Source organism: Colletotrichum truncatum (genome assembly GCF_014235925.2).
Source record: "Colletotrichum truncatum strain CMES1059 chromosome Unknown Contig_0011, whole genome shotgun sequence".
Classification (NCBI taxonomy): domain Eukaryota; kingdom Fungi; phylum Ascomycota; class Sordariomycetes; order Glomerellales; family Glomerellaceae; genus Colletotrichum; species Colletotrichum truncatum.
In genome coordinates this window covers 1-23421 of record NW_027222408.1, presented here as the reverse complement: position 1 = coordinate 23421, position 23421 = coordinate 1, and the positions used below count along the sequence as shown (strand labels likewise).

General features: G+C 49.1%; 10 protein-coding genes across 10 annotated transcripts; 3 read left to right on the top strand and 7 right to left on the bottom strand.

Moving 5' to 3' along the window:
* Positions 1–488: 488 nt before the first annotated feature.
* CTRU02_214330 (uncharacterized protein) lies at positions 489–2183 on the bottom strand (the record flags this gene model as incomplete). Its single annotated transcript, XM_036731804.1, has 1 exon — positions 489–2183. The coding sequence occupies one exon, from the start codon at positions 2181–2183 to the stop codon at positions 489–491; it is 1695 nt and encodes a 564-aa protein (XP_036576576.1).
* An 809-nt stretch (positions 2184–2992) lies between these two features.
* On the top strand, positions 2993–4367 carry CTRU02_214329 (o-methyltransferase; the record flags this gene model as incomplete). Its single annotated transcript, XM_036731805.2, has 4 exons — positions 2993–3290; positions 3312–3468; positions 3522–3979; positions 4039–4367. The coding sequence occupies 4 exons, from the start codon at positions 2993–2995 to the stop codon at positions 4365–4367; spliced, it is 1242 nt and encodes a 413-aa protein (XP_036576577.2).
* Positions 4368–7330: 2963 nt separating this feature from the next.
* On the top strand, positions 7331–8164 carry CTRU02_214328 (Ankyrin repeat domain-containing protein 50-like protein 3; the record flags this gene model as incomplete). The annotated part of the gene is made up of 1 exon (XM_036731806.1): positions 7331–8164. One exon carries the CDS (start codon positions 7331–7333, stop codon positions 8162–8164), a length of 834 nt encoding a protein of 277 aa, XP_036576578.1.
* A 258-nt stretch (positions 8165–8422) lies between these two features.
* CTRU02_214327 (uncharacterized protein) lies at positions 8423–9462 on the bottom strand (the record flags this gene model as incomplete). The annotated part of the gene is made up of 2 exons (XM_036731807.1): positions 8423–9157; positions 9232–9462. 2 exons carry the CDS (start codon positions 9460–9462, stop codon positions 8423–8425), a joined length of 966 nt encoding a protein of 321 aa, XP_036576579.1.
* Positions 9463–11995: 2533 nt separating this feature from the next.
* On the bottom strand, positions 11996–12395 carry CTRU02_214326 (uncharacterized protein; the record flags this gene model as incomplete). The annotated part of the gene is made up of 3 exons (XM_070206229.1): positions 11996–12107; positions 12161–12227; positions 12341–12395. The coding sequence occupies 3 exons, from the start codon at positions 12393–12395 to the stop codon at positions 11996–11998; spliced, it is 234 nt and encodes a 77-aa protein (XP_070060003.1).
* Positions 12396–13811: 1416 nt separating this feature from the next.
* CTRU02_214325 (uncharacterized protein) lies at positions 13812–14623 on the bottom strand (the record flags this gene model as incomplete). The annotated part of the gene is made up of 2 exons (XM_036731809.2): positions 13812–14404; positions 14461–14623. 2 exons carry the CDS (start codon positions 14621–14623, stop codon positions 13812–13814), a joined length of 756 nt encoding a protein of 251 aa, XP_036576581.2.
* A 2790-nt stretch (positions 14624–17413) lies between these two features.
* Positions 17414–18337, bottom strand: CTRU02_214324 (chromo domain-containing protein; the record flags this gene model as incomplete). Its single annotated transcript, XM_070206228.1, has 3 exons — positions 17414–17482; positions 17532–18190; positions 18238–18337. 3 exons carry the CDS (start codon positions 18335–18337, stop codon positions 17414–17416), a joined length of 828 nt encoding a protein of 275 aa, XP_070060002.1.
* Positions 18338–19607: 1270 nt separating this feature from the next.
* On the top strand, positions 19608–20159 carry CTRU02_214323 (uncharacterized protein; the record flags this gene model as incomplete). The annotated part of the gene is made up of 1 exon (XM_036734029.1): positions 19608–20159. The coding sequence occupies one exon, from the start codon at positions 19608–19610 to the stop codon at positions 20157–20159; it is 552 nt and encodes a 183-aa protein (XP_036574245.1).
* A 464-nt stretch (positions 20160–20623) lies between these two features.
* Positions 20624–21603, bottom strand: CTRU02_214322 (uncharacterized protein; the record flags this gene model as incomplete). The annotated part of the gene is made up of 2 exons (XM_036734030.1): positions 20624–20945; positions 21341–21603. 2 exons carry the CDS (start codon positions 21601–21603, stop codon positions 20624–20626), a joined length of 585 nt encoding a protein of 194 aa, XP_036574246.1.
* Positions 21604–23164: 1561 nt separating this feature from the next.
* Positions 23165–23281, bottom strand: CTRU02_214321 (cyclopentanone monooxygenase; the record flags this gene model as incomplete). The annotated part of the gene is made up of 1 exon (XM_070206227.1): positions 23165–23281. The coding sequence occupies one exon, from the start codon at positions 23279–23281 to the stop codon at positions 23165–23167; it is 117 nt and encodes a 38-aa protein (XP_070060001.1).
* Between the last annotated feature and the right edge of the window lie 140 nt (positions 23282–23421).

Here is a 23421-nt window from a genome sequence, read left to right as displayed (position 1 = left end):
CTATGGTTATGGCATCTCGACTGCGAATGGTATTACTAATAACAAACAGTATTCATTGTCTTTCGCGACGAAGATAACGAGAAGAAGGGAATAGTACGGATTTTAGTAAGTGAAGTTCTAAAGCAAGAGGCAACAAACCGCTTGGTTCTCATAGAAGACAGTTGCGCAGCGAAGGAAAGCACCCTGTTCCCATCCCAGGTATCGTTGCCTCCGTAGGTCCTATTGCAGACGCTGTCAAAAGTGCAGCTTCAGGCTCAGCGACGTATGTTATCGCGGCAGGCGAGCGTTGAATGCTCTTATAAGTTCTAGTTAGTAGAAGATCCACCAATAATCGAGGTATGACTGGTTTTCCTTGAAGAGGACTTTAGGAGCTTTACTGAAAAATAGTTTTTGGGTTAGTGGCATTGAATATCATCTCTAGTTCGTCATACATAGTGTGGCGAGTTCCAGAAATCGGTTGAAATGGCATTAATTTTCAAGTACCTCCCTTAGAAATTGCTGAGTCCAGAACCAGATATCCACCGTACTATATGGAGTACCGCAATATAAGCGAAGGTCATGGCTGGACCAAGTGTGACTCCCGCGCCGAGTGATGTTGCACCCATCACCGATGCAGACGCATTACCTGCTGCGTACAGCCCCTCGATTGCAATCCCGTTCTTATCGACGACGCGCGCATGTTCGTCTGTTAACAATCCGCCTTTGGTACCGGCGTCGCCAGGTCTTACAGCGATAGCATAATATGGAGCTTTATCGATGGGACCCATGTTTGGGAACTTTGCTCGCCGGTCACCTACGAACAAGTGATACCTGCTCTGGCCCTTGTGGAACTCCTCATCGACACCCTGCTTGCACATCTGATTCCATTTCTCAACCGTGGCCATGAGCCCTTCCGCACTCACTTTGATCTGTCTCGCCAGGTCTGATAAAGTGTCGGCTTTATATATATATTCCTTTTCTTGGGCTTCTACAGGATCCGCCCAAGGGCTAAGCGATCCTAGCGTGTATCTCTTACGATGGTTCCAGTCGAGAATGAGCCAGGCACACCCACCCCCACAGCATCGGTTGTAGATTGAGCGACCACTGTCCCCGTACGGATCAGCCTCCGAGAAAATCCGAGATCCTTTGTCGTCGACAACAATGCAGTGAGGCTTGCACAGCTCAAATAAGGCTGTCGTAAGCTTGCCGCTTCCTGGGTCGATCATCGTGGGAATCCACCAAGCTTCGCCCAGCAGCGAAGTGGCGGCCTGGGCTTTTTCTCCAGCTATAAGCGCCACGCCTGTATCGCCGTCAGGCTGCGTTAAAGACCATTCGGTACCCGTGTAAGGCAAATGCTCCCTCCGCAAACCCTCGGACCGGGCGAAGCCACCAGTGGCGAGAAGAACCGCGCGAGCCCGAACCTGGGTCTGTTCGTGATCTCCTAACTGCACGATAGCACCATGCACGGCTTCATCTTCGACGATAAGTTCTTTCAAGGTAGCGTTGAGCTTTAACGTGAAGTTGCCTTTCTCTTTCCGGAGGCAGATCCCCAGGAGTTGTGCGATGAGGGAGCAGCCCATGGATGTTGGCTTACCCATCATTTTCTTCCGAACCCATCCCCGGAATCGCATCCAGTAGGCTTGAAAGAAGTCAACAATCGATGCGTAAGGTTGCGTGAGGACGCAGAAGTCGTGAAAGTATGTCACTGGCGCAGAATGCCCGGCTTCGCGTAAGTGATGAGCCCATCTCTTCAGTGTCGCAGCATCAAAAGGACTCGGGTCCAGCGTACGCCCGCCCATAACCATAGCGCCCTTCATCTCTGGGTGATAATCGGGGATAGGGGAGGGTTTCCATCTGAAACCTGAGCTGCGGAGAAGATCTACCATCCGAGGACCATGGTCGAGGAAAGCCTTGATGCGTTTAGAGCCGGACTCTGGCCCAGCGCCTCCGTTCGCAGTTAGAGCTTCCTCTAGATATCGAGCAGCGTCTTCGCGATCGTCATCGATGCCGGCTTCTTTGGAGATATCATTTTCGGGGATCCATATCGTGCCTCCGGAGTAGGAGGTCGTGCCCCCGATCTTGTCGGTTTGCTCAATGAGCATGGTGTTCAACCCAGAGATTGTGGCGGTAGCAGCTGCTGCTAAGCCGGCTGCGCCGCTTCCGACAATGAGAATGTCTACTGTGTGATTGTTTTGACGATCCATGTTTCCGCTGCACACTTGCTAAGGTGTACCTGAAGGATATACACTGCTATTGGATGGACAGCGTGCAAGTTTATATGCAGCAAGTTTCAAATCAATTTTTGAGAATAAAAATAAAAAGCGATGCTATGTAATTCAAGTACTGTACTGTAGACATGCTGTAAGAGAGTAAGCTATTTCACAAAGTCGACCATGCGTTTGCATAATTCTACTAACTGTGGACCTTTGATTGTGGAACATGGGTCCGAACTTCGACAATACTGAAAAAGCCAGTTCTAGCTCCCTGCTCCTAGACAATCAACAGTGTACTACGAAGATCCCGTTATGTTTCCTTGTCAGCAAACGGATCCACACGTATCTGTGAGCAGAAGCTTTTTCACACACGAGGACATGTAGACCGACTTCGAACTCCTCGGTGGACCACGGAATACTGTTCGCGGCTTCAATTTGAGAGAGCCTGTTTTGGCTTGCTATAGAGTGTTCTGTTATGGAGTTCTAGCTCTTTGCGGCTTGAATATGCTGCTGATTGCGGCTCACTCTCTTGGACACACACCAGTATTCAGGGTCAGTGCTGAAGCCTGTCCCCAAACGTGGTCGTCACCGCTAACTTAGCCACCCCATAGGCCATGTTAAGTGGGGCGGGCCTATTACAGTGTCATCATACTTAATCAGTGTTTTGGTCTTGGAAAAGAATAGAATGATCCGTTCGGATCACGGCTTATTACTCTAGTAAGATGCATACCTTTAAAGCGACGAACCTGTACCAAAAAGAAGAAGCAGTAGCTTTGCCACAGTCGGTTAAGCACTGCCACATGCTCCGACAACTAGCGACAAACCTGCTTGGTGCCGTTGCGGAGTACACGCTCCGTGGTAACATGAGTCGAGCGCAAGAGGCTTCTTTGCAGTCTAGAATTGTCAACATCGCGGGAGATGTATGCAGCATTGTAACGCCACCGGAAGACCAATGGCAGGTGAATAATATTCAAAGCCATAAAATGGCCGCTATCAACCTTTTCTTTAGCTGGCACGTCTTCGAACACATCCCATTGCGCCAGTCCATTTCCTATGTCCAGTTAAGTGACCTGGTCAGCGTTGATCATCCTCTTCTAGGTAAGTGCTGCCACATGACGCTATTTATGTGTTTGAAATTGACTATAGTAGTTCGAGTTGCACGCATGCTGGTCTCCACTGGTGTTCTGGAAGAGGACGGACCCGACCGGGTCGCGCACACTGCGAGCTCTAGGATCTTTCTTCCCGAAAACCCTTACGGAAACCTAAACCAAGTTGTGTAAGAGTCAGCCTGAGTAGTAGTGCTAGATTCGATGGCTAATTGCTCATTAGGCTGGATTATGGATTGTCCCAGTGTCACGCCGTTGAGTACTTCCAAAGCAATGGACGGACAGAACCGGACGGCATCGGGCCTAGTCCTTTTACTTTTACAAAGGGCATGCCTGATAACAACCTATGGAACATCTATGAGGACCAGACGAAGGCAGATGTCTTTATGCGAGCAATGAAAGCACTAGATCGCTTTGCGCCTATTACCGGTGCTGGTCTATATAGCTTTGCGTGGATCGCCGAGGCATCTGGTACGGAAGACAGCGATAGGCCGTTGCTGGTTGACGTTGGCGGTGGCGGAGGCCACGCTATTGAGGCAATCTGTCAAACCACAGGTCTGTCATTGAAACGTTGTATATTGCAGGACAAAGAACCTGTAATTGCCAAACTGAAGAGTACGGATAACCTGTCCGGCTTGCAGTTCATGTCTATCGACATGCACAAGGAGCAGCCAGTGAAAGGTGAGATATCGTGCTTTAACCCAGGTACGAAGCCCTTGTGTCTGCTAACCTGCGAGCAGGCGCATTCGTATATTACATCCGTCATTGCCTTCACGATTATAACAACGATGTAGCCCGCGTCATTCTTCAGAATATTTCCCACGCAATGGCGGACGATAGCAAGTTGCTTATTTCCGAGCAGGTGATTGACTGGCCTCCAAGGCCGGAATCTACTGCTATGGATATGCTTATGCTGGCTGTGGGTGGTAAAGAGCGGACCGAGCTGGAATGGAGATTCCTTTTGCAAAGTGCAGGGCTGTTGCTGGAGCAGATTCACAAGGCTTCTAGCTCGCTACATTGTGTCATTGAGTGTAGGAAAGCACTTAATACGTCGAATGATCAGCATTAATCAGCTGAAAGCTTAGATCAGGTTATACATAGAAGCATTATGGCAGGTGCTATAGTGTAATAGAAGTCGAAAGCAGCCCACTGAGGTAGAAGAACAACACTAATAATCCGACTAAGGAGAGCAATATCAAGGTTGAACCTGCTTACAGATGGATGCAGCCAGGAGCGTTCTGGCACATCAGCGCGTGGGCTACTCCGTTCATCTGTCCGTAGTAGAGAAGATGTCGTGACGGCTTCGTGGCTGGGTGCGTTGCCTCGCTGGCACTTGACCCATACCCGTAGTTGGGGCCAACCCCGGAACTGAATGGACCAGATAATGTTTGACTGATGAGATTAAACATTTCAACGCCAACCCAGCAAGCCAGGACAAGGGCCGTATCGCAAACAAGACCTACCGCGCCGATCGAACGTTTTCGGAGTAACAAAGACCGATCTTCCTTTTTCCATTCTTCTTGATTCCCACTCGTGTATTTTGTCTTTTAATCCGATTCTCAATCCGATTACACACTACGCAAGCCGAGTCCTCATCAAATCCCCACCGTGTCGGGTCTTTGGAGAGCCTTCTAGGCGGTCCAAGCTTGCGTCATTTGCTGTTGCATGACTCGTGGTTGAGTGATTGACCGTTGCTCTGGCCAGTGCCAGAATTGGGCGGAGACCCTGATCAAGACCCTGATCAAGACAAGACCCTGATCACATCCTGAGTAGCACCCTGACCGATACCCTAGTGGAGACCTTCCGAAGGTCCTTTCTGTGCTATCCCCCACCCGGTCAACGGAACGTAACCAACATCAAAGTTACGCCGGCATATGCCTTGCACCCATTTGGGGAAGGCATAGGCAACCCCTTGACCACCTCGTGTACAGGACCAATCATTGTCACTCCCACTCAGACGACACAAAATTGTCTTAGTCTTTGCCCAGCACCACTTTTACTATGTGTGTAGATTTCACCAATGTCTGTTCACACATCTCTAAACCGGTTCCCGAGACATCACTAACGTCAAACTAGCAGTACAATTTACAACGCGGCTGATTTGGGGAAAGAACAATTATCCCCTTGGCTACCTCGTCTAGAGGACCAATCATATCATGACAACATTCCGAAACGCCTATTGCCTACATCCATAGGGTAGGTCGGATAGCAAGCTCCCATCAGCACCTTGATTAATACACTGAGTCACGGAGGTTCGCCCCTGGATAGCATCTAAGCTCGGAGTTTTCCAACTTTTAACGCAAACAATAACCTTTGCTAGGAGCCCTCAGTCATCCGCTACTCGTAAGGCATGGGATGCATGCTTCCTACCCGCTTACCTTTTTTTTCCATTGGCGCTATGCTGGTGCCTCCATAGGAGAAATGCTTCGATCGCCATGTGGGCTTTGTTGAGATATAAGAACCATGAAGTGAGGAATGAATTTGCTTCCTACTTTCCAACATCCGCTGCTCCTCTTAAAACCTGTTTCCTCGCCCAAATTCTTCGTTTTCTAAATTTCTCTACCTATCTATCAATACTAGGTAACCCCTGCCGTCGCAAAATATGGCTATCGCTGTTAAGAAAGACCCAAATGTTCAAGAGACTATCCATCAGCCAGGCCGGGGTTCCCCGCAAGCAAGTCCGAGACTTTACCCACGACACGTTCACTCCTCTCAAGGCTCATCGGTTGTCGGCGGTCTGCTTCCCGCTGGGCACTTGAGCCTGCCAACCCGATTATCTCAACAACCAGCCCTACCGTCTGGTCGTCCTCGTCCTTGCGCGTGGAGGCAACCTAGACAACGACGTAGGCCACGTAGGCTCCACCAAGCCAACTCACCAGGGGGTCGAGTACACAGGCAATCAATCAGTCCACAGGCCCACACATCCACCCACACATTACCCCTCCTCCCTCTACACAAGAAACCCCACCCACAAGCCTATCCGTTACCCATCCGGGAACCACCATCCTCTCATCCTGGGGCTTCCTCACCCTGCCAACTACCTTGTCCAACGCCGAACACACTTCGGAGAGATATTTGGCCAGCCTCACTTCCGAGCGGGCAACGGGCGCCCATTGGGGAGGAAACCAGACCCCATCGTGCCCAAGATTGTTTTCAAAAGAACTTGCTTGTTACACGAAAGGCTGCCCAGAAACAAGATTCTGATGTCAGCTGCATCAACTGACTCGCTCTAGCATTTGAGGCCTTGTTGGTAGGCCCGTCGTGACTAGGGAGTTTTCTTTGGCCCGGCCTCGTTAATTGCTTGGTTCCGGCGGATTCACAACAAGCAGATGCAGGGGAAGTGGAGCTACAATACTACCTTACTGGAATAGGAAGGAGGGCCTGACCTTGGACAGCCATAATCCCCGCGTAGGGAAGATCAAGGGCACCCTGGAAACTAAACGCTGCGATTTGTTCTCCGTTTTTTTTGTTCTGCTTTCCCACTTTCTTACTAGACAAATTCAGATACAGATTCCTGCCGACTTTGGTAATTAAAAAAAAAATTTTGGCTATGAAAGGTTGCAAGCCGTTTTCTATGTTCCCTCTTGTGTTACTTGTGCGTCTACTAAACGACATTGTAGCAGCAATCAACATGCGCTGGCTAGTGACCCACTCGGGCAAACGGGGACTATGGGGCCGAGTCACCCGTCTACCAGTAGTAGTACAGGAACAGTAATTAATCGCGGGGAATCGCGCAGAGGAGCACCAACAGCAAAGTAGTAACCAACATACGGCAACCCTTAGCAATGGTTCAGTGATCCCCATTATGACTGTCAGCTGCCGATGGCTGCATCCGTCACAGAACGGCAGCATATCCTATTTAGTCCTGATTGTCCCTTATCTCTCAATATCAGCACTGGCTGACGCCCTAAAAACTCGACTTCACCAACAAATCGACTACATTCATCTTGACGTCATAATGGGAATCTCTCTACCAAATGAGCTTATCATGATGGTTGGACAAGAAAGGAGTCAGCAAAGGATCTGTTTGTCATGATCCAGTTGAATCGTTTTTACAATTGTCTCTTCAAACTTCGTTACTGGCACATGGTCAACCGCGACAATAGCCTCGTCCTACTAAAGGCTATTAAGAAACGCTCGACTGAACCGTACATGACTTCAACAATCAAGTATCTGTTGGAAGCAGGGGCGAATGTCGAGAAGCAAGATGAAAAAGGCAAACTGCCATTGGCTCTGGCAGCGGAACTGGGCCATGACGATATTGTCCAGCTTCTCCTCGACAACGGAGCAGATGTCAACGCACAGACTGGTGATCTCGGTAGCGCTCTCCGAGCTGCATCCTCGGCAGGCCATCAGGTCATTGTTCAGATGCTTCTTAACAACGGTGCGAATATTTACGAACAAAGCAATGCTCTTCATGCTGCAACATTACGAGGTCACGATGAGGTTATACGCGTACTTCTCAGTGCTGAGCCTGAAGGCTTTTTGCATGCGAAGAATCATGCCCTCCAGGTTGCATCCCACACCGGCCACCATAAGGCTGCACAAATGCTTATCGACAAAGGCGCGGATGTAAACGCACAGGGCCGATTTGGAAGCGCTCTTTACGCTGCAGCGTCACAAGGTCACCACAAAACTGTGCAGATCCTTCTCAGCAGTGGCGCAAATGTGAATGCACAAGGCAGCCATAATGAGAACGCCCTCTACGCTGCAGCATCAGAAGGCCACGCTGAAGTTGTCTCTACGCTCATTGCTAATAATGCGGATGCCAACGCTCGAGGTGGATATCACAAGAACGCGCTGGGAGTTGCAAATAGCAAAGGGCATCATAAGATAGTAGAAATTCTACTCGGTGCTAGGGACTAAGGCACATAGTCCCAATCGAGCTTAACTACACAGGTCTTCAACCTCTAGGCAATATACTAAGTAATAATCAGAGGATTCTACAAGGCCTATGCTTAATAGAATTACTGTGAAACGGTTTTTCTTTTCTTTCTTTAGTTTTTCTCTCTTTCCTTTAAGTTAAGCTTAGGGTGAGTAGCCTTGCGGACTTCACGTATAAGAATCAATTTAAAACTCCTTACAACTACAAACCGGGACAATTCACTAGTAATGCCTTCAGTTTCAACGCCTTTGACTAAGCTGTGATACACTCCTCCATCTGTCTTGATGAGCGATCCGGTGTAGCGGAAGCCGTTCCTGTTGGGTTGCAAGCCGCATACGCAAAGACACCTGTCTCAAAAACAGTTGCATACTGCGTGCTTTCCTCCTGGCGAGGCTATTACCCATCACTCGTGGATTCTGGACTTTCGCATCTTGTGCTTCCACCATTTGCCAATCAGAAACACCCTCGGTCTGGCCTCTGTTTTCAGCCTGCTCCGTCTCGAGGATCGCATGCATGTCGGCGTCAAACATGCGAGTTGACTCATCATGTCCACCCACACCATGTACGACAGCGTCATCGGGCATTTCGTGGCTTTCAACAGGCCGGGCCGCATTATGCACGGCCAAATCGTTTCCTGTATCCCTGGTACATTGCATCTTGTCATCAGTCTCATCGTCGGTGTCTCTTGTTGCTATGAGAGTCATGTCGTAGCTAGCTTTTAGAATGCCAACGCAGTCTGCGCTGTTACTGTCGACAGGAATGTTGTTGGAGACATCGGCGTCCGCATCGGCTTCCTTGCTGCTTTCCGCTTGAGCGGCGGCGATCTCGGTGCTGCCAATCCCCACTATTATTTCGTCGTGCGGAGTTGCGCTGCCATCTTGTCTGCCCTGTGGGTCCTGATGTCGCGTCTTAGCTCGTTGTTGTGGGTCGCGGCTTCGACTATTGCCGTGCAGGCCGTTCAGAAGTTCCAATAACTGGTTTAGAATTTGCATCAGCTTTTTGTTTGCCATCTCCGAGACTGCAAGGGTCGCTTTCCGCCCGAGCTTACAAATGCGTTCACATCTGGAATGCTTTCGCCTTCGGGGACGTATACAGCCCCATCTAGACGTCCATATGTGGGGTTGAAGTGGACGACGGCCGAAAACACACGGGCTTCCTCGCCTAACTGTATCGCTTTCCTCATGGCACTGCCGCCAGACTTTCGGACCTTATCCTTGGCCCTCTTGTCGTGCTTGTAGAGCATCCTCTTTGGGGATGCAATGGCCATGGTCTTGTTCATTTGAAATCGCCTCACAGTGAATGTGTCTCTAACGCTTGCTTGCTTGGACCTCTAAACTGACTGCTTCGATACCACCGTATTACTCCCACATGTGGCGCTGGTTAATCTTGTATAAAGCCATCTTTGGTTTCGTCAAACAGATCCAAAATTGTATCTAGCATGTTTCTGCCGTCTCTTCAGCGTTTCTAGCAACTACAGTTTCTTTGCGTGATGTTCTGGACCTGCTTCTAGTTCCCTGTCTTCATTCACACTGCAGAGGGTGGCTTCCTGACCTGGAGCTAGAATTGGCTCCTCGTGGCGTGCACATCCAGCCGAAAAATACTCCCTACGATGCGATCCATAACTGACTTAGTATTCTTTAAAGTCACTTAGCCCCACACTGGTCTCGATTGCGGACCGTGGAGCCGAGAACGCGGTCCATTGTTGTCTACGGAGTACAGTACATGGTCAGGGGCTGACTCAATTCTCTGAACCACCAGTTGTGCCATGCGTTTTTGGCTAGGAAGTAGCCTAGACCGCGAAGTGTTCCGCCCAGCACGACGTTTTTCTAGCCACAGTCTGGATGTGCCTAATTGTTTTCTTTTTCTTTTTTTTTTTTTTTTTTTTTTTTTTTTTTTTCCCAATTGCCATACTTCCCAACAATGAGCCTTGGTCATCTCGCCAGCTACCCACCATCAGTTTTTCCTGCAAGCCGTCTCTTCAATTCGGCATATTTGCCACAAAAAGCATCTTGCTTGTACGAGGATCTTCACTACATACACAGATTTGCGCTCCGACCTTATTCTGCATTATGACGGCGTTTTGGTTTATTATTTATCTCAGCGTTATCGTCAATCTCCTCAACCTTCTTCATTTCGCCATACGAATCCTATGGAAAGTGCCACATACTTAAAACCGTCGACCTAGGGCAGGATAGCTGTGCTGAACGAAGCATTGGATGGGATTGCTCCGCGGTCGGATCGATAGTCCCAATCGTCATAGTGGTAGAGATAGACTGTAATACGACCGCTTCTATTTGTTTCTCCGTTGAAAAGGGGAAATATTGACCTAGTGAATGTGATTGTGACGAGAGGATGAGGCTGCTTAGTGCATTAGTTCGTGGAGTCAACGTTCGTCCCAGAGCGCTCAAGAGCTTCCTCGACATAAAGGGAGGGAGGATCGTTTGGCACGACAAAAAGTCATATGAGCCTAGAGGGCCAAAGGCCCATGATGCATACGTGCTTGTGTCCCTCTTGGTGATGTCCTACATCGGCATCGACGGTCTTCTCCAACTGTGACTCGATTAGAGAATCCAACTGGCAGCTGCTAAACACAATAAAGCCTACTTGGTTTGGCCCCTAAGAGTACTGCAGCAGTATGGAGCGATGTGCAATTTCACTTTCGGCAATAGAGCAACTTTGGCCAGGTGTCGTCGGTCAAAGGGAGGACGTTGGGACACGACGAGGGTGACTGGCGTATACCCATGTAAAGTCCCACTGTCACTGTCTGGTGGTCCGTCGTGCGGGGGACCAAACCAACAAACCTTTCAGTCAGGAAAAGCCGAGACGCGATTAGTCTTCTAGACGAGGTTGATTAAATAACGTTTTTGCCTGCATTTTGGAAGGCAGCTAGCGCCAGAACGTAAGTGGAGACTCCCAGTATAGGCAAGTTAGCCCAAAGCTATCAAAGATCTGGCGGGTATTCAATACAACGTACCGCGGGGTCTGGATTCGCGCTCGGAACTAGCTTGCTACCCTTGACGTTTGATGGTGCAGTATGTCGGCTCCATGTTTCTGGCCAAGGTGACAATATTCAGTGACCATCCTAATTTGACGTTGTTTGCTTAGTGGAGGTGGACCCCACGTGACTGTTGACGTATGCAGCACCCTGTTGCCAAGTGCCATTTTGAGAAACGATAGGCCCTAACAAAGTGCTGACTTGAACTATAGCTCCGCTATGGGAGCGAAACTACTTCCAGTTGCAATTGAAAGACAAGGGTTGTCGTCCACCTGTTGCATGTATGTTGGACCCTTTGAGACGAGACCCTTTATTGACCCACCTCGCTGGCGACGGCTTTGCGTTCTCTTTCGGGAAAGAGAAATCAAAAGGGCCCCCTACGCCAACCCCTGATCCGACCCGACAGTTTGGTAACGGCGTAAACCTTATTACCCACAAGTTTCAGGCTAACGGCCAAACTGCGCGGATCTGTGGATGCCGAAGAGCGACACGTGACTGGATACGAGCAGAAAATTGGCGGGCTGTCATTTCCACTGCATGGTCAACGCGTCAAGACCAGGATCTGCCGGCTTGGCAAAGCAAAGAAGTGCCAGAAAACGATTGGAAATCGGAATATGCCCTGCTTGATTGTCTACACGGAGTATTGGCCTCACAATGCGTCAAGTAGAATCTGTATCCGTCTGTAGTACGATATTTCTGTCGAAAGTCTTTCGCATTACGGATTGTTTAGATGAGAAAAGCCAAAGAGAATGCAACGCCATGTCCCGGCTCAAAATACACATAACAAAGCAGCAAAAGCTAAGTACAGAATTTGCTTTCATTGCTCCTGTTGGCCCCACTCAGTCATTCCATCCCAAATTGGCGTTAGGGCCGCGGTGTCTTCGACGGCAACAGCAAGCGTAGTCACCTTGGATTTCAGCTCGTCATGTCTACACAGGACGTCAGGGCCGCATCATTCCGGTGGCGTAATCGCTCAACTTACAGCAACGCAATGGCATTGAGATGTTTCTCGTTTTCCTTTTCCATCTTGGTAACAGCATTTTCTATAGCTATGATGTAGCAAAACCAAACGTCTGGCGGCTCTTGAATCGCCGGAGGTGTTAGTGTAAACCTAAGGTTGTCAGCCTTCTGTCAGTGTGTTAGTAAGGAAGTAGTTACTAACACAGGCGCACGCTCAAAACCCTCATATTTGCCGAGGTCTTGATCATGTGGGCCATTGATTTCGAAAAGGGGGTCTGATATGGGGGATATCAATGGGTTTTCGGTGACATTTCTCGGATAAACCAGGCTGTCGCGGGTAAGACTTGCCCTCTGTTGAAGGGCTTGGACCGGTTGCGCTGTAGGAATGGCGTCACAATGCCGGACTCGATTTCGGGAGGATTGACGCCTGTACCGTAATTGGCCAGGCCGCCGAGCACGTTGCCGAGATGGATACATGACGTCACTCTCGAAGCAGTGATACAAATCAACGTTGTCAGAGAGGATAGACAATAGTCTGCGGCCAACGACGATGAAAGTTGGCACGTTCGGTATTGTCGTTGTTCATACAATCAGGACAGTGCTTTTACTCTTTAATACGGCACGAGACATAGACGCCACGATGTTGTGCCATGATTCAGGCAGCAGAAACGGATCTCAAGCGTGCCAATCGCATTCGTTACCAATAGGCTGGAACAACTCGTTTTTTTTGTTGTACTTTTCTCTTTCTTGGAGAAAGGGGACATTGGTCCGGATTCTCACACTACTGTTGCTGTTGGAACGAAAACGTGCACCTTACCCTCCGCTCATCCCGCATATCACATTTTGCAAGCAACAATATCTAGACGAGGTTGACAGGGGGCCGATGGTTTGGGTAACAGATTGACAAACGGTCCAATCTCGGAGTTGATGCCCGTGCAATTCCTCCCATCCCGCCCCCCCCCCCCCCCCCCCCTCAAAACATCAGCCTGTACGGCGTACACCCTGGTCGAAGCCTATCATAAAACAGGCACAAGGGCATAGCGTAAAAACGGAAGAGGATTGATTGAGCGAGTCATGTAAATTTGATTGTGGATCTAATAACAAGCGGGGCCTTACCACAGGAACCCTGGGCCCAATTCCAAGTGCTGATTTTATTCAATCACTGTCAATGTTCTAGAGGTCACATCCTGGTTCCAACACAAAGCCTTCAAAATGACGTGGCAGACTGCGTTTACCGGAGCACCCGGGTCAGGGGATGGCCCTTGATTGTGTGGTGGGTGGTACCACTTTACAGCCCTAGGGAAGTTCAGATGGATCACCGGCAGCGATGGCGCCATGACCTTACTATAGTATTCTTGAAAGCACACGCCCTCATGAATGAGAAGGGTCTCCCACAACCCGCCTCGCCTCCTGCGCTGAAGGACCTCCTGGCCCTAGCAGCCCCTTGCCAAATTAGGGTAGCCCTGTTTCCCATCAGGCAAGACAGTCTGTCAGTTGAGTACGTAAGTCCTTGGCCTCCTAGGATGAGAACCTGGATAGCTTTTTCAAGGTCTGTGATTGGATCTAGCAGAGAGGTGTTCGAAACGAGCATCTTTCGGGCTGCAGAACAAACTTATTGTAGTGACTTCCGTCTGAAAGAAAATAAACCAACGCTATCATGTAGTCACTCTCTCTTAAATAGAGGCCTGCTTGTTTCTGCGATAAAAGACACCCTGGAGGCCCTGGGGTCTGCGTTCGTGTCCTTTCTCGGCGTCGCTGGGGAACATGGCGTTGTACTCTTCCGTAATTCTTTCCCAAGATAGACCGCTGCCGTGAAGGTTGTCAATGCAATCAAGTTGTTCCGAAGTATACCTCACGTTGCAATGGGGACGGCTTGTTGGACGACGACGCCGACGCGAGGCCGGTGCGCTGGTTTGAGGGCTTGCCGGAAGCCAGTTGAGAAGACAGCCTTCGACGGCCAATGGCGAGTTCTGGGACCGATGCTGGCATTGCGGGGTTGCATTGGAGAGAGGGAGGCCGTTACAGCATCCGTTTGTCGCCAATGGTATGGGACTTTGGGTATCCGATGAGAGCGTAGCGGGTCTCGGAAAGCTTTCACAAGATCCGACGAGACGAGGCGAGTAGGTCATGGAGGAGGTCATGGAGGTCGTGGAGTTTGATGCTTTAGCTGGATGGAAAATGTCTAAATCGCGCAGCCGTGGGAGGTTCACTTGAAGTTGCCTGGGTGAGGGGGACGAAGGACGCGGAGACAATTCCGAACGGAAGCCTTGGTGTGTAAGTCGTTTCGTCGCTTCTTACCGCTGAGAGTAGATGCTCTCTTACCTCTCAGCTTGCCCGCAACACTCTCTGTCGCATCAGGCAAATAGGGTGATTGGCTGCTTGAATATTCTGTCAAGTAAGGGGTGCTTACTATTTTCGAAACGTGGCCGTTGTGATCTGCTGAAAGTGTTGGCTCTTTGGGGCTGTAATAGACATCGGAATTCATGGTGTTGCGTGCGATGATGAAGGGAGCAAGAAACTTTAGAATGCACGAGGAACGCGGTAAGGCAACACTAGAGCAGAACGGCTTATCGATTGCGATGTGTTTATTCATGTTATAAGTAGGTGTTTCTATGAACCGACGGGGGTAATGTCTAGCATTCGTTGCAGCTGAATTTGACGTCGGCAACAGAAAAAAAAAAAAAAAAAAGCAATTTGTAGAAAGACAAGCAAATCGGAGGGTGTGACGGAGCCGAGGACCACCGGCGCTGTTGCCCATGCAAAACGTCCGACAAGGATCCAGGTTGGGAAGTAGACAGGAATCGAACAGGGTACCAACAACGGGCAGATCAAGAATTGCAACTAGGTAGCAGCAGATCTAAGTCTCTATCGTTTCGACCTCGCTTACTCACATACTCCCCAAAACAAATGAGATTCCAGTGAATACGACTTTCAGTGGCGAGGTGGAAAACGGCGTGAAGTATCTTTTTGTTATTACTCCAAAGCGAGGACCCTGGAGATCAGGGTTCTGCTGGAGGGTCCTAGACTTCTTGATCCCTTGTTTGGAACTGTCAGATAAGGTAGGTGGCATCAGTTTTGTCAACTGCAGTCTGGCCGGGTCGGTATTACGGGAATTGCAGGCCCTTGGAACGACTTCGACCAATTGGAAGACAAGATGATCTTGTTGGTTCAACGGGCCATCGAAAGTGGATAGATACCAACACGGCTTAGGGTTGCGAATGACAAGGACCAGGATTAAATCAAACATTTGCTCCTTGAGGCAGACAGAAGGCGAGCAGTTGTCAAACTTCCGCCCCGCTTTTCGTGATTGTCCCTTCGCAGCAATATCACCGCCCAACAGAGAGGCTGGCCTGGGCTCGAGTCATGAGCGACTGGATTAGATACCTCAGCGGAGGGCTTCCCCTGCCTGAACCTGGCTCATGTTCGCGCCTTATTCCACTTCTAGTTTCTGATCCATCACACAAACAGAAAAGCCACCGAACTGGATATGATTGCAGTTATCAAGTTGGCTGGAGAAGGCAGATCCTCTCCGGCGATTATCCGTAATTGCGCCTTCGTGACGGAGTGGATCGCAAGATCATCATGCATAGGCTGGCGGTACCGAAAGGATTGTGAGGTAATTGCGCGGCCAAGCGAATCCTGTTGAGCGTGTCGCGACATAATACTAATCCCGTTTTTATGCTGAATGGGAGTTTTGGCGGCCACTCCGTAATGCAAGCCCATCGTCTTGCTTTCCGCAACGGCGGATCAGGGCCGCAATACTATAAGTGACTTTGAGCCGTCTCGGATCTGTGCTGACCATGTCTGCATCAAACAGCAATCGTCTTTGCCCCAAGAGGTTTTCACTGTTGCACACTTTAGCCGTTGGCCCTTCGCTCAAAATGTCCCAGCGTCCGTCACAGCCGACAAGTCAGCCGGCGGGTTACTTGCCATATGGAAGACAACGACTACGGGACCAGCAGTCCACAGTAGGTCACCTTGGACAGGCCGAAAACTCGCCGGACGCCCGAAAACACGGCAGTCAATATTTCGCCAGTAGCTTGCCGGCTGAGAATACTCAGTTCATTGATTCGGACATGCAAGGGCTCACCCTGCCGTCTGAAACGTTGGAGAATGCTGGCCTATCGGCACAATACGTCGGCAACTCAACAGAAGTGCAACCGAGGCAATTCACGTTAGTCTACCTCAGTTCTGGCACAGCTACAAGGAACATAGGGAAATGCTTAACGACGACAGGAACGATATTACAGACCGATTATTGGCAGTCAGAGGCCGATTAGATCGAGTCATCAAAACATCAAAACAAGTGAGACTCTATATAGAGCAGTAGGTTACCTTGGCTAGGGCACTTTCAAGACATATTCTGACTTTGGTAGAATTCAACATCTCGATGCGACGGTGACAAAGATCACAAACTGTCTGAATGGCTTGTCATGGGGACCCCTGCCGGACGGAGGGAATATTGAGAATGAAAACAGATGGTTAAGGGAGCACTCGGAAGGGTGGAACAGTAGTCGTCTTCTGTCCAGCACCTGCTGTGTATGAGACGCTCATCAAGCACATAGCAAGTAGCACAGCATAGTTCTACCTAGCAGCCTCCAAAATATAAGACATATCATGAGTTTTTATAGTTCTAACTCAGATTAATTTTACTGTCATCACTTTGTTTCGATGTAATTAAAGATCCAAATACTGCCATAGTCTTTGAGTTTGCAGGCAATATCTAACACTACCGTATGGTCAGGTTTTACTTATTCCCAAAATAGGACCAACCTCTCAAAGAGGCATACTTCATAGGCCTTCAGCATGAACCTGATCGGTCCCGAACATCTTTAGCTATTGCTGACTCTTCTTGTGGTTTTGCGCTCGTGACTGCTGTGTGGCTAAACTTTTATCAAATACACCGTCAAGCGATAGAAAGCTATTCATCGACCTATGAGTAGTGGCAGCTGCCCTAGAGCACCGTCTTGGAAGCAAACTAGCTCGTCAATTACGTAGCAACCTTTTCACGCCATAGACATGCCACAATTCTGAGACTGCCGACACAGGTCTCGGTGGCTCTTACTGTGGTAAGTCGTGTCGTGTCTATGAAACATGAGATTCAGGTAGGTGGGATTACTATTTCTTTTGTAATTAACGTCTTTATTGGAGACTTTCCCCTGAATTTTTATTGTCACCCTTAGGCACAGGCAAAGAACGCATGGTTTCCTTCTTACTAGGCGAAATGGGTTTCGCAGACAGAAAACCGGCGCAAGAACCCGAACCACAAACGTTATCATGGTGCTGGTCTTTTCCTCTGTCGGTTGCTCCAAGCTGTTGTGTCGCCTAGAACGGCTCCGTTTACCTGTAGAACGGCTCGGATGCGTCACCTTGCAACTCTTGTTCATCCTTACCGAAGACTTAACCTCGGTCGGTCTCTTCATTGCCGCAGCACGGCCGCCAACAGACGCCCAGTACCTTTTCACAAGTTTCTCGTCAGCTTCTTGAATTTCTTTTTCTGGCTCCCAAGATGTTTCAGGAGACCCGACCCAAGCGACCTCCAAGTAGACGCTCCCAGCGGGTTTGATCTTGTGAGACTCGACTTTGAAAGGGTGCCACAATCCATTGTCCACCATCGCACCTTCCCGTCCGCCCTTCAGGCGTTTCCAGTAAGCGAACAAGGCCAACGGAGCATCTTTCTGGATGTTTATTTCAGGCTCCCAGGTCTCATCGTTTCCCTTCCAACGGACTCGGATCTCAAAATGAGTGTCACATGTCGGGTCGCGACGGTGCGCAAGCAGCTCCTCAAAAACGAAGCGATGGATCTGCGTGTCAGCTGCGACATCTTGTGCCGCAGTTCCATGAACGCGTCCGCACATCGAATCGGTGGCAACTGTGGCTTTCTTTATTGCGATATTTTCCTCAGGCTCCCAGGTCTCATCTTTTCCCTTCCAACGGACTTGGGTCTCAAACTGAGTGTCACATGCCTCGTCGAGACGGTGGGCAACCAGCTCCTCAGCATCGAAGCGCTGGATCTGCCTGTCAGCTGCGACTAAGACTTTCTCTATTGCGACTGTTTACAAATTAGTATCGAAATGGGCATCAAATAGAACATCATACCTAGTACATCGTTCCAGAAGACAGTAGCATCTTCAGACTTTGCGACAGGACTGCTTAACTCTTCTGAACAGTCCATCGGAGCCGTTGGCGCAATGTGCATAGTTGACGGCATATGAAGTGTCTGGTCAAGTACGGAAATGGATGATTAGTGTGCAATGTGTAGAGAAATTCGTGCTTCGTGCGTGAGAGTAAAGGAAGCAACAAATGCAGTGCGTAGGATATAAACAAAAGAAGTGCACTAGCTTCTAGCCAACCTATTTATCAGTTTGAGCAACTATCCAAGTAGGCCCTCCGCCAACAGGGATTTGGCGCATCCCGTTACATTTTGGAGCAAGGCGCAGAGGCTAATACGGGGCACCACGCTCTCAGGCGCATCGGCTCACCCTTGCGATGGGGGTTTTCGCCCTATGACATTCATCTCCGGCTGGACATAGAACAGCAAACACATTCATGACAATGTCGCTAGTATCTCGTCTTGCCGCCGCGAATCGAGCATGGATTGAACATGTGATTTAATGGCGCAGCCTCCATGTCTGTCAAATGGCCGAGCTTCGAAGTCCTGCGCGATGCTCATTGGCGCCATGGCTTGGATCTCCAATCAAAAAACGTTGTGGGGCCATTCGTCCCAAGTATACGACTAGTTCCCGCACCCCATCCCGGCGCAAATCTGTCGCTCTGGTCATCATGTGATTGGGAGATGGTGGTGAAGACAATGACAGTAATGAAGATGATGGTGTAAAGCCGTTGCCGAGATCTTGAGTTTGGCAGGCGACTTGCAGCGTTTCGCGTGGGTACCTCCATGAGCGCTTTCGTTGACTTCATTGAGTGTAACATACGGGCATGAGCTGCAGGTGTGTCCAGCGAGTTATAATTGGTTGTGGGAACATCACGACCAGCATAAACCTCCAATTCTAAACTGAGGAATTGCCTTTATGCTGAGAGCGTGTGTAGGGAAACGCGGAATCCCTAGTTACGTTGTTGACAGAAATCTCCAGAAAGCAACAAATGACTCTTGGCAAAACTTACATAAGCAAACAGGGCAATCCTTCAGTTGTTTCTAACTTCCACAAAGAAGCGGTGTTTGCTTCTGACGCGTATTGTATGATCTGTCCGTACGTCCATTGTCAGCAAATGCTGCCATAACTCACAATCGACTGCGTCGAGAGAGCCTCTAAACAATGATCCAAAAACTGATTTCGACCATAAATGGCATGTCAATTTCTGGAGTTTTTCCTAGTCGCAAGCTGGCCCCCGCTCGCTCGCCCGTAGTAATAAGCGCTCAGGCTTCATGCCTTATCTAAAGAAAGATCAGTCACTGTGGTCACGTGAGGTTTCAACAAGCATATCAGACCATTTCTATCCGCCAATACATGTTGTTGAACAGTTCTTATAAGAAAAGCCACCTTTGCTTAAACTGCAACGTTAGCCTACCTTTTACTGCCTGCCTATCAAGCTACAACTGGCGCCTACTACGTACAATCCGTCATACTCTGTGGATACGCTCACGCCTTGAAACATTCACCATGAGGAAACAACCAGGCGACCAAAACAAGAATGAGAATGGCACATCCGCAACCGAGTGGGAGATGGAGCGGATTCAACGACACTGCGTCGTTGACGACACAATCTACTACCACGTAATTTGGAAACCGACCTGGGAATCTGAAGACAGACTTCAGCACATGCTACCCTCCATAATTGCTTGGAACAACTGCCATGGCTACCCTGAAACCAGAAGAAAGCTGGTAAATCAACTCGACCATACTCTGGAAAACTGGTCAGGAGAGGTCATCGGGAGGAAGAATGTGGACGGCTTAGCTCACTATAAGATTCAATGGGACACGACTATAGAGCCGGAAGCCAATCTAGAGAATGCGACAGGTCTCGTGAAGGGATATTGGAATAAAACACCCGAGGCCTAGCAGATTGCGGAGAATACCTATGAATGGGAGTCGTCCTGAAGGTTGTACAGTAATTGATCACGTTTATGTCGATTATTCGTGAAGGGCATGTCTATTTTGACCTTACAGAACTATAAGACGATTCCTCGATGTTTGCTCTCAGATTGAATGCTTTGATTCGATCTTGGGATGACCTGAATACAGTACTTCAAACGACACTTGCATATTTGCAGTTGCAGCTGTGAGCTCAAGTCGCTTCCTCTCTAGCATACTCACTAGATTCCCGGATACCTTCTAATTAGTGGCACGACTTGTGTAATTCACTTTCCAGATCACGTCTGTATACTATTAGACGCAATTGCGCTCATTGCATACTTGGCTTGTATTGTGATGAGCTGTCGCTGTCCTCAGTAATTGAGCTCTACTTATCACCAAAGGCTATAGGAACTGCCGACAGCAACCATACATGTTTAATGACCTTTGAGTCACACATGACGGACCCGCTTCGAAGCAACTTCTACCTCTTCTATGTGCCTTTTCATCGGGCTCTTGCTCTCGGTCTGCGGCAAATCCCTTGCTTCAGCATCCTTTGTGGTCGTGTCCTCTGCTGCAGTCACTGCCAAGGCTAACAGTGGGGAAAAAACGTCGTCCATATTGTGTGCACTATCATCGTCGGGTATTTGACCATACGTCTCCTGCGGGGCATCACCCAATGCATCCCCCACAAAGCTTGAATGTAAGTCTTTCATGGAACCAGACGTCTTCGAGCCTCGTAGCGTCATTGAAAACGCCGCTGGCGACGCGGTACAGTTATGTGCAAAAATACCTTCCTCTTTGAATACAAACAACTTCACTCTTAAATCAGAGTGGAGCCAGAAAAGTACTCAGATCTACCTAGCATGGTCGACAATAATCCAGAAATGGCTCTTAAATAAGCTGCAATTGGCAGTGATTACCTAGCGCTGGAGGTACTCAAGGTATATAGCAAATGCCCGTGTTTAATCCAATTACATAATGACAGTGTAGGCAACAGGCCACAATACCTGGAATAACCGCTTTTTCCTAGCCGGTACGCAAGTGTGTAACTATAGACAGTGTGTTCCAGAGAATATTTCACACTATGTGGAGAAGCTTTAGAGAATAAAAGAGTGTTTTGAAAGAGGAAGGAATATTTGCACATAACTGTACGGCATGTCAGCTCCATGGGAGATATCTCCATAGGAAACATCTCGAACTCCAAACGCCTGATCCGTTCCTCTTGCTCGCTAATGGTCTGACACTGCCCTTCGATGCGTGCCTTGTATTGCTGGTTCTCTCTATGAAGTTGTTGGAGCTGGGAATCTTTCGAGGTGGCATACTCGCGCCAGCGTGAAATGCACGTTGTCATCTCCTGTACGATGATTGCGACGAGTCTGGCGGTGAGGTTGTCGCTTCTGCCGTTAAGCGTAAGATAAGGCACATCCATGTTGATGCAAGATACGGCAGTTCGGTTCAGATCGATTATCAGACCGTAGACATTGCGTTCTTTTCAACTACGGCAACATTGTTAGAGCTGCTTTCGCAAGGCCTGCCAGAAGGACGTCGACATTCTTGCGCAGCCAGAACCAGCTCTTTATCTTAAACTACGGTTTCACTCCTACCGTGTTCGGCCCTCCCAGCAGTTCGTTGGCGTAGATCTATAGAGACAACTATGACCTCAAACTGCATTCCAAGAGGCTATAGGCGTCTTGCAATAAGTCTTGTTCCCAGTTGTCCTTTTTTTTTGTTGACAGTATGGGGCCCTTTGGAAGCAGATAGTTGAAATGGGTTTGAGTCATCTTCAGGTTGTTTCCTCAAGACTATGCAATAGCGCAAAGCCGCCGCTTATCCTCATGTAGTACTGAACGTAAACAAGTATCTCATGAATAAGCAAAGCCATAGTTGGATATAGCCGCAAAGTGCTTCACAAGTAAACTCGCAATTTGCTACTTTTTACGCTGCAGTACAGTACTGTACGAAAACGAGAGACCAGAAATAAACAGTCAACTGAGAAGAAGTCAAACTGCTTGCCTCCATCTAGCCGCGATTCGATATATAGCCAGTGGTCTCCTAGGCACATGTGAAGTGCTCTACTAGGCACCCTGGTATGATGCTATACCACTTGATTTGAAAGGAGACGTAGGGAGTTGTCGTCACTTGATTAAGTGTCGCCACAGACATCCTTTTTTCCCATTAAACGTATCGTTCTTTCTACCGCAAAGCCTTCTTATCTTTACTACAGTTACCCCACTTAAGAAAGTTATAAAGAAAGTTGCAAAAGGCTTCAGATCAGCCAATCGCATCAGCGACGTTAGTTAGGGTACCTTTTTATGCTATCGGCTTGGGCCTAGCAAATATCAGGATGTCCCTCAGCAGGAATTGCCCCGGTGGGAACTCACCGCTCCAGTGCCCCAGGACTTACCCTTAAAGTCAGAAGTCAGAACTATAATTGAGAAGAAGAGTTTCCTATCGCATCTTTGATTGATTCGTCGATTTCCATAAAGTACGAAATCATAACGTATTGGCTACTACGCCCAATACCCACCTAGCAGCGACATGCATAGAAGGCGAAAATTAGATAGTAAACATTGAAAACAACCTACTCAAGTTCTCCGCGTCTTTCCTACCACACCACAAAGCCCGAACCAATCGGGGCTGCTATGACACGACAAAACTTGCCCAGTCCTCCAGCGAACGGCTACACCATTGTCTCCATCGCGGACCCCCCCTAGAAAGACAAGGGGCTCAACAGTCTTGTCGGGAACGTTTGCGCCAGTCCACCACGCAGTGCTGTCGCGGAAAAGGGTCGACTCGAAGGCCTCCAGTACGAGACTTCTCCACGAGCGGCAAGAATCCTCGATGGCTCGATCGAACGCAGGCGTCTTCGCGCATCCGCTCCAGGAGACAGACTACCCAGTCAACCTGAAGCTCATAAAGGGCGGTGCGTTCGTTTGCGTTGTCGGCCCTTGCGCCCGTACAGCACGAATGCGTTGGCATATTGGGAGCCATCATGCCAAGATAGGTGCTGATGCCGTGCTGCCAAGATCCTGTAGCCGGACGCCGTGCTTGTTGCGGATATTCATGTCAAGCAAGCTACCAGTCACAGAGTCATAGCCGGTGGCCATGATGATGATGTCCAAATCGTGGTGGATGGTGGCGTCTCCGGCCTTGGTTACAATCCTTGCCTGTCGAATGAATGGATTTGTGTCTTCTTGAGATCTACCAGCTGGACATTCGCCGATCCAGCATCTCGTAGTAATCTATC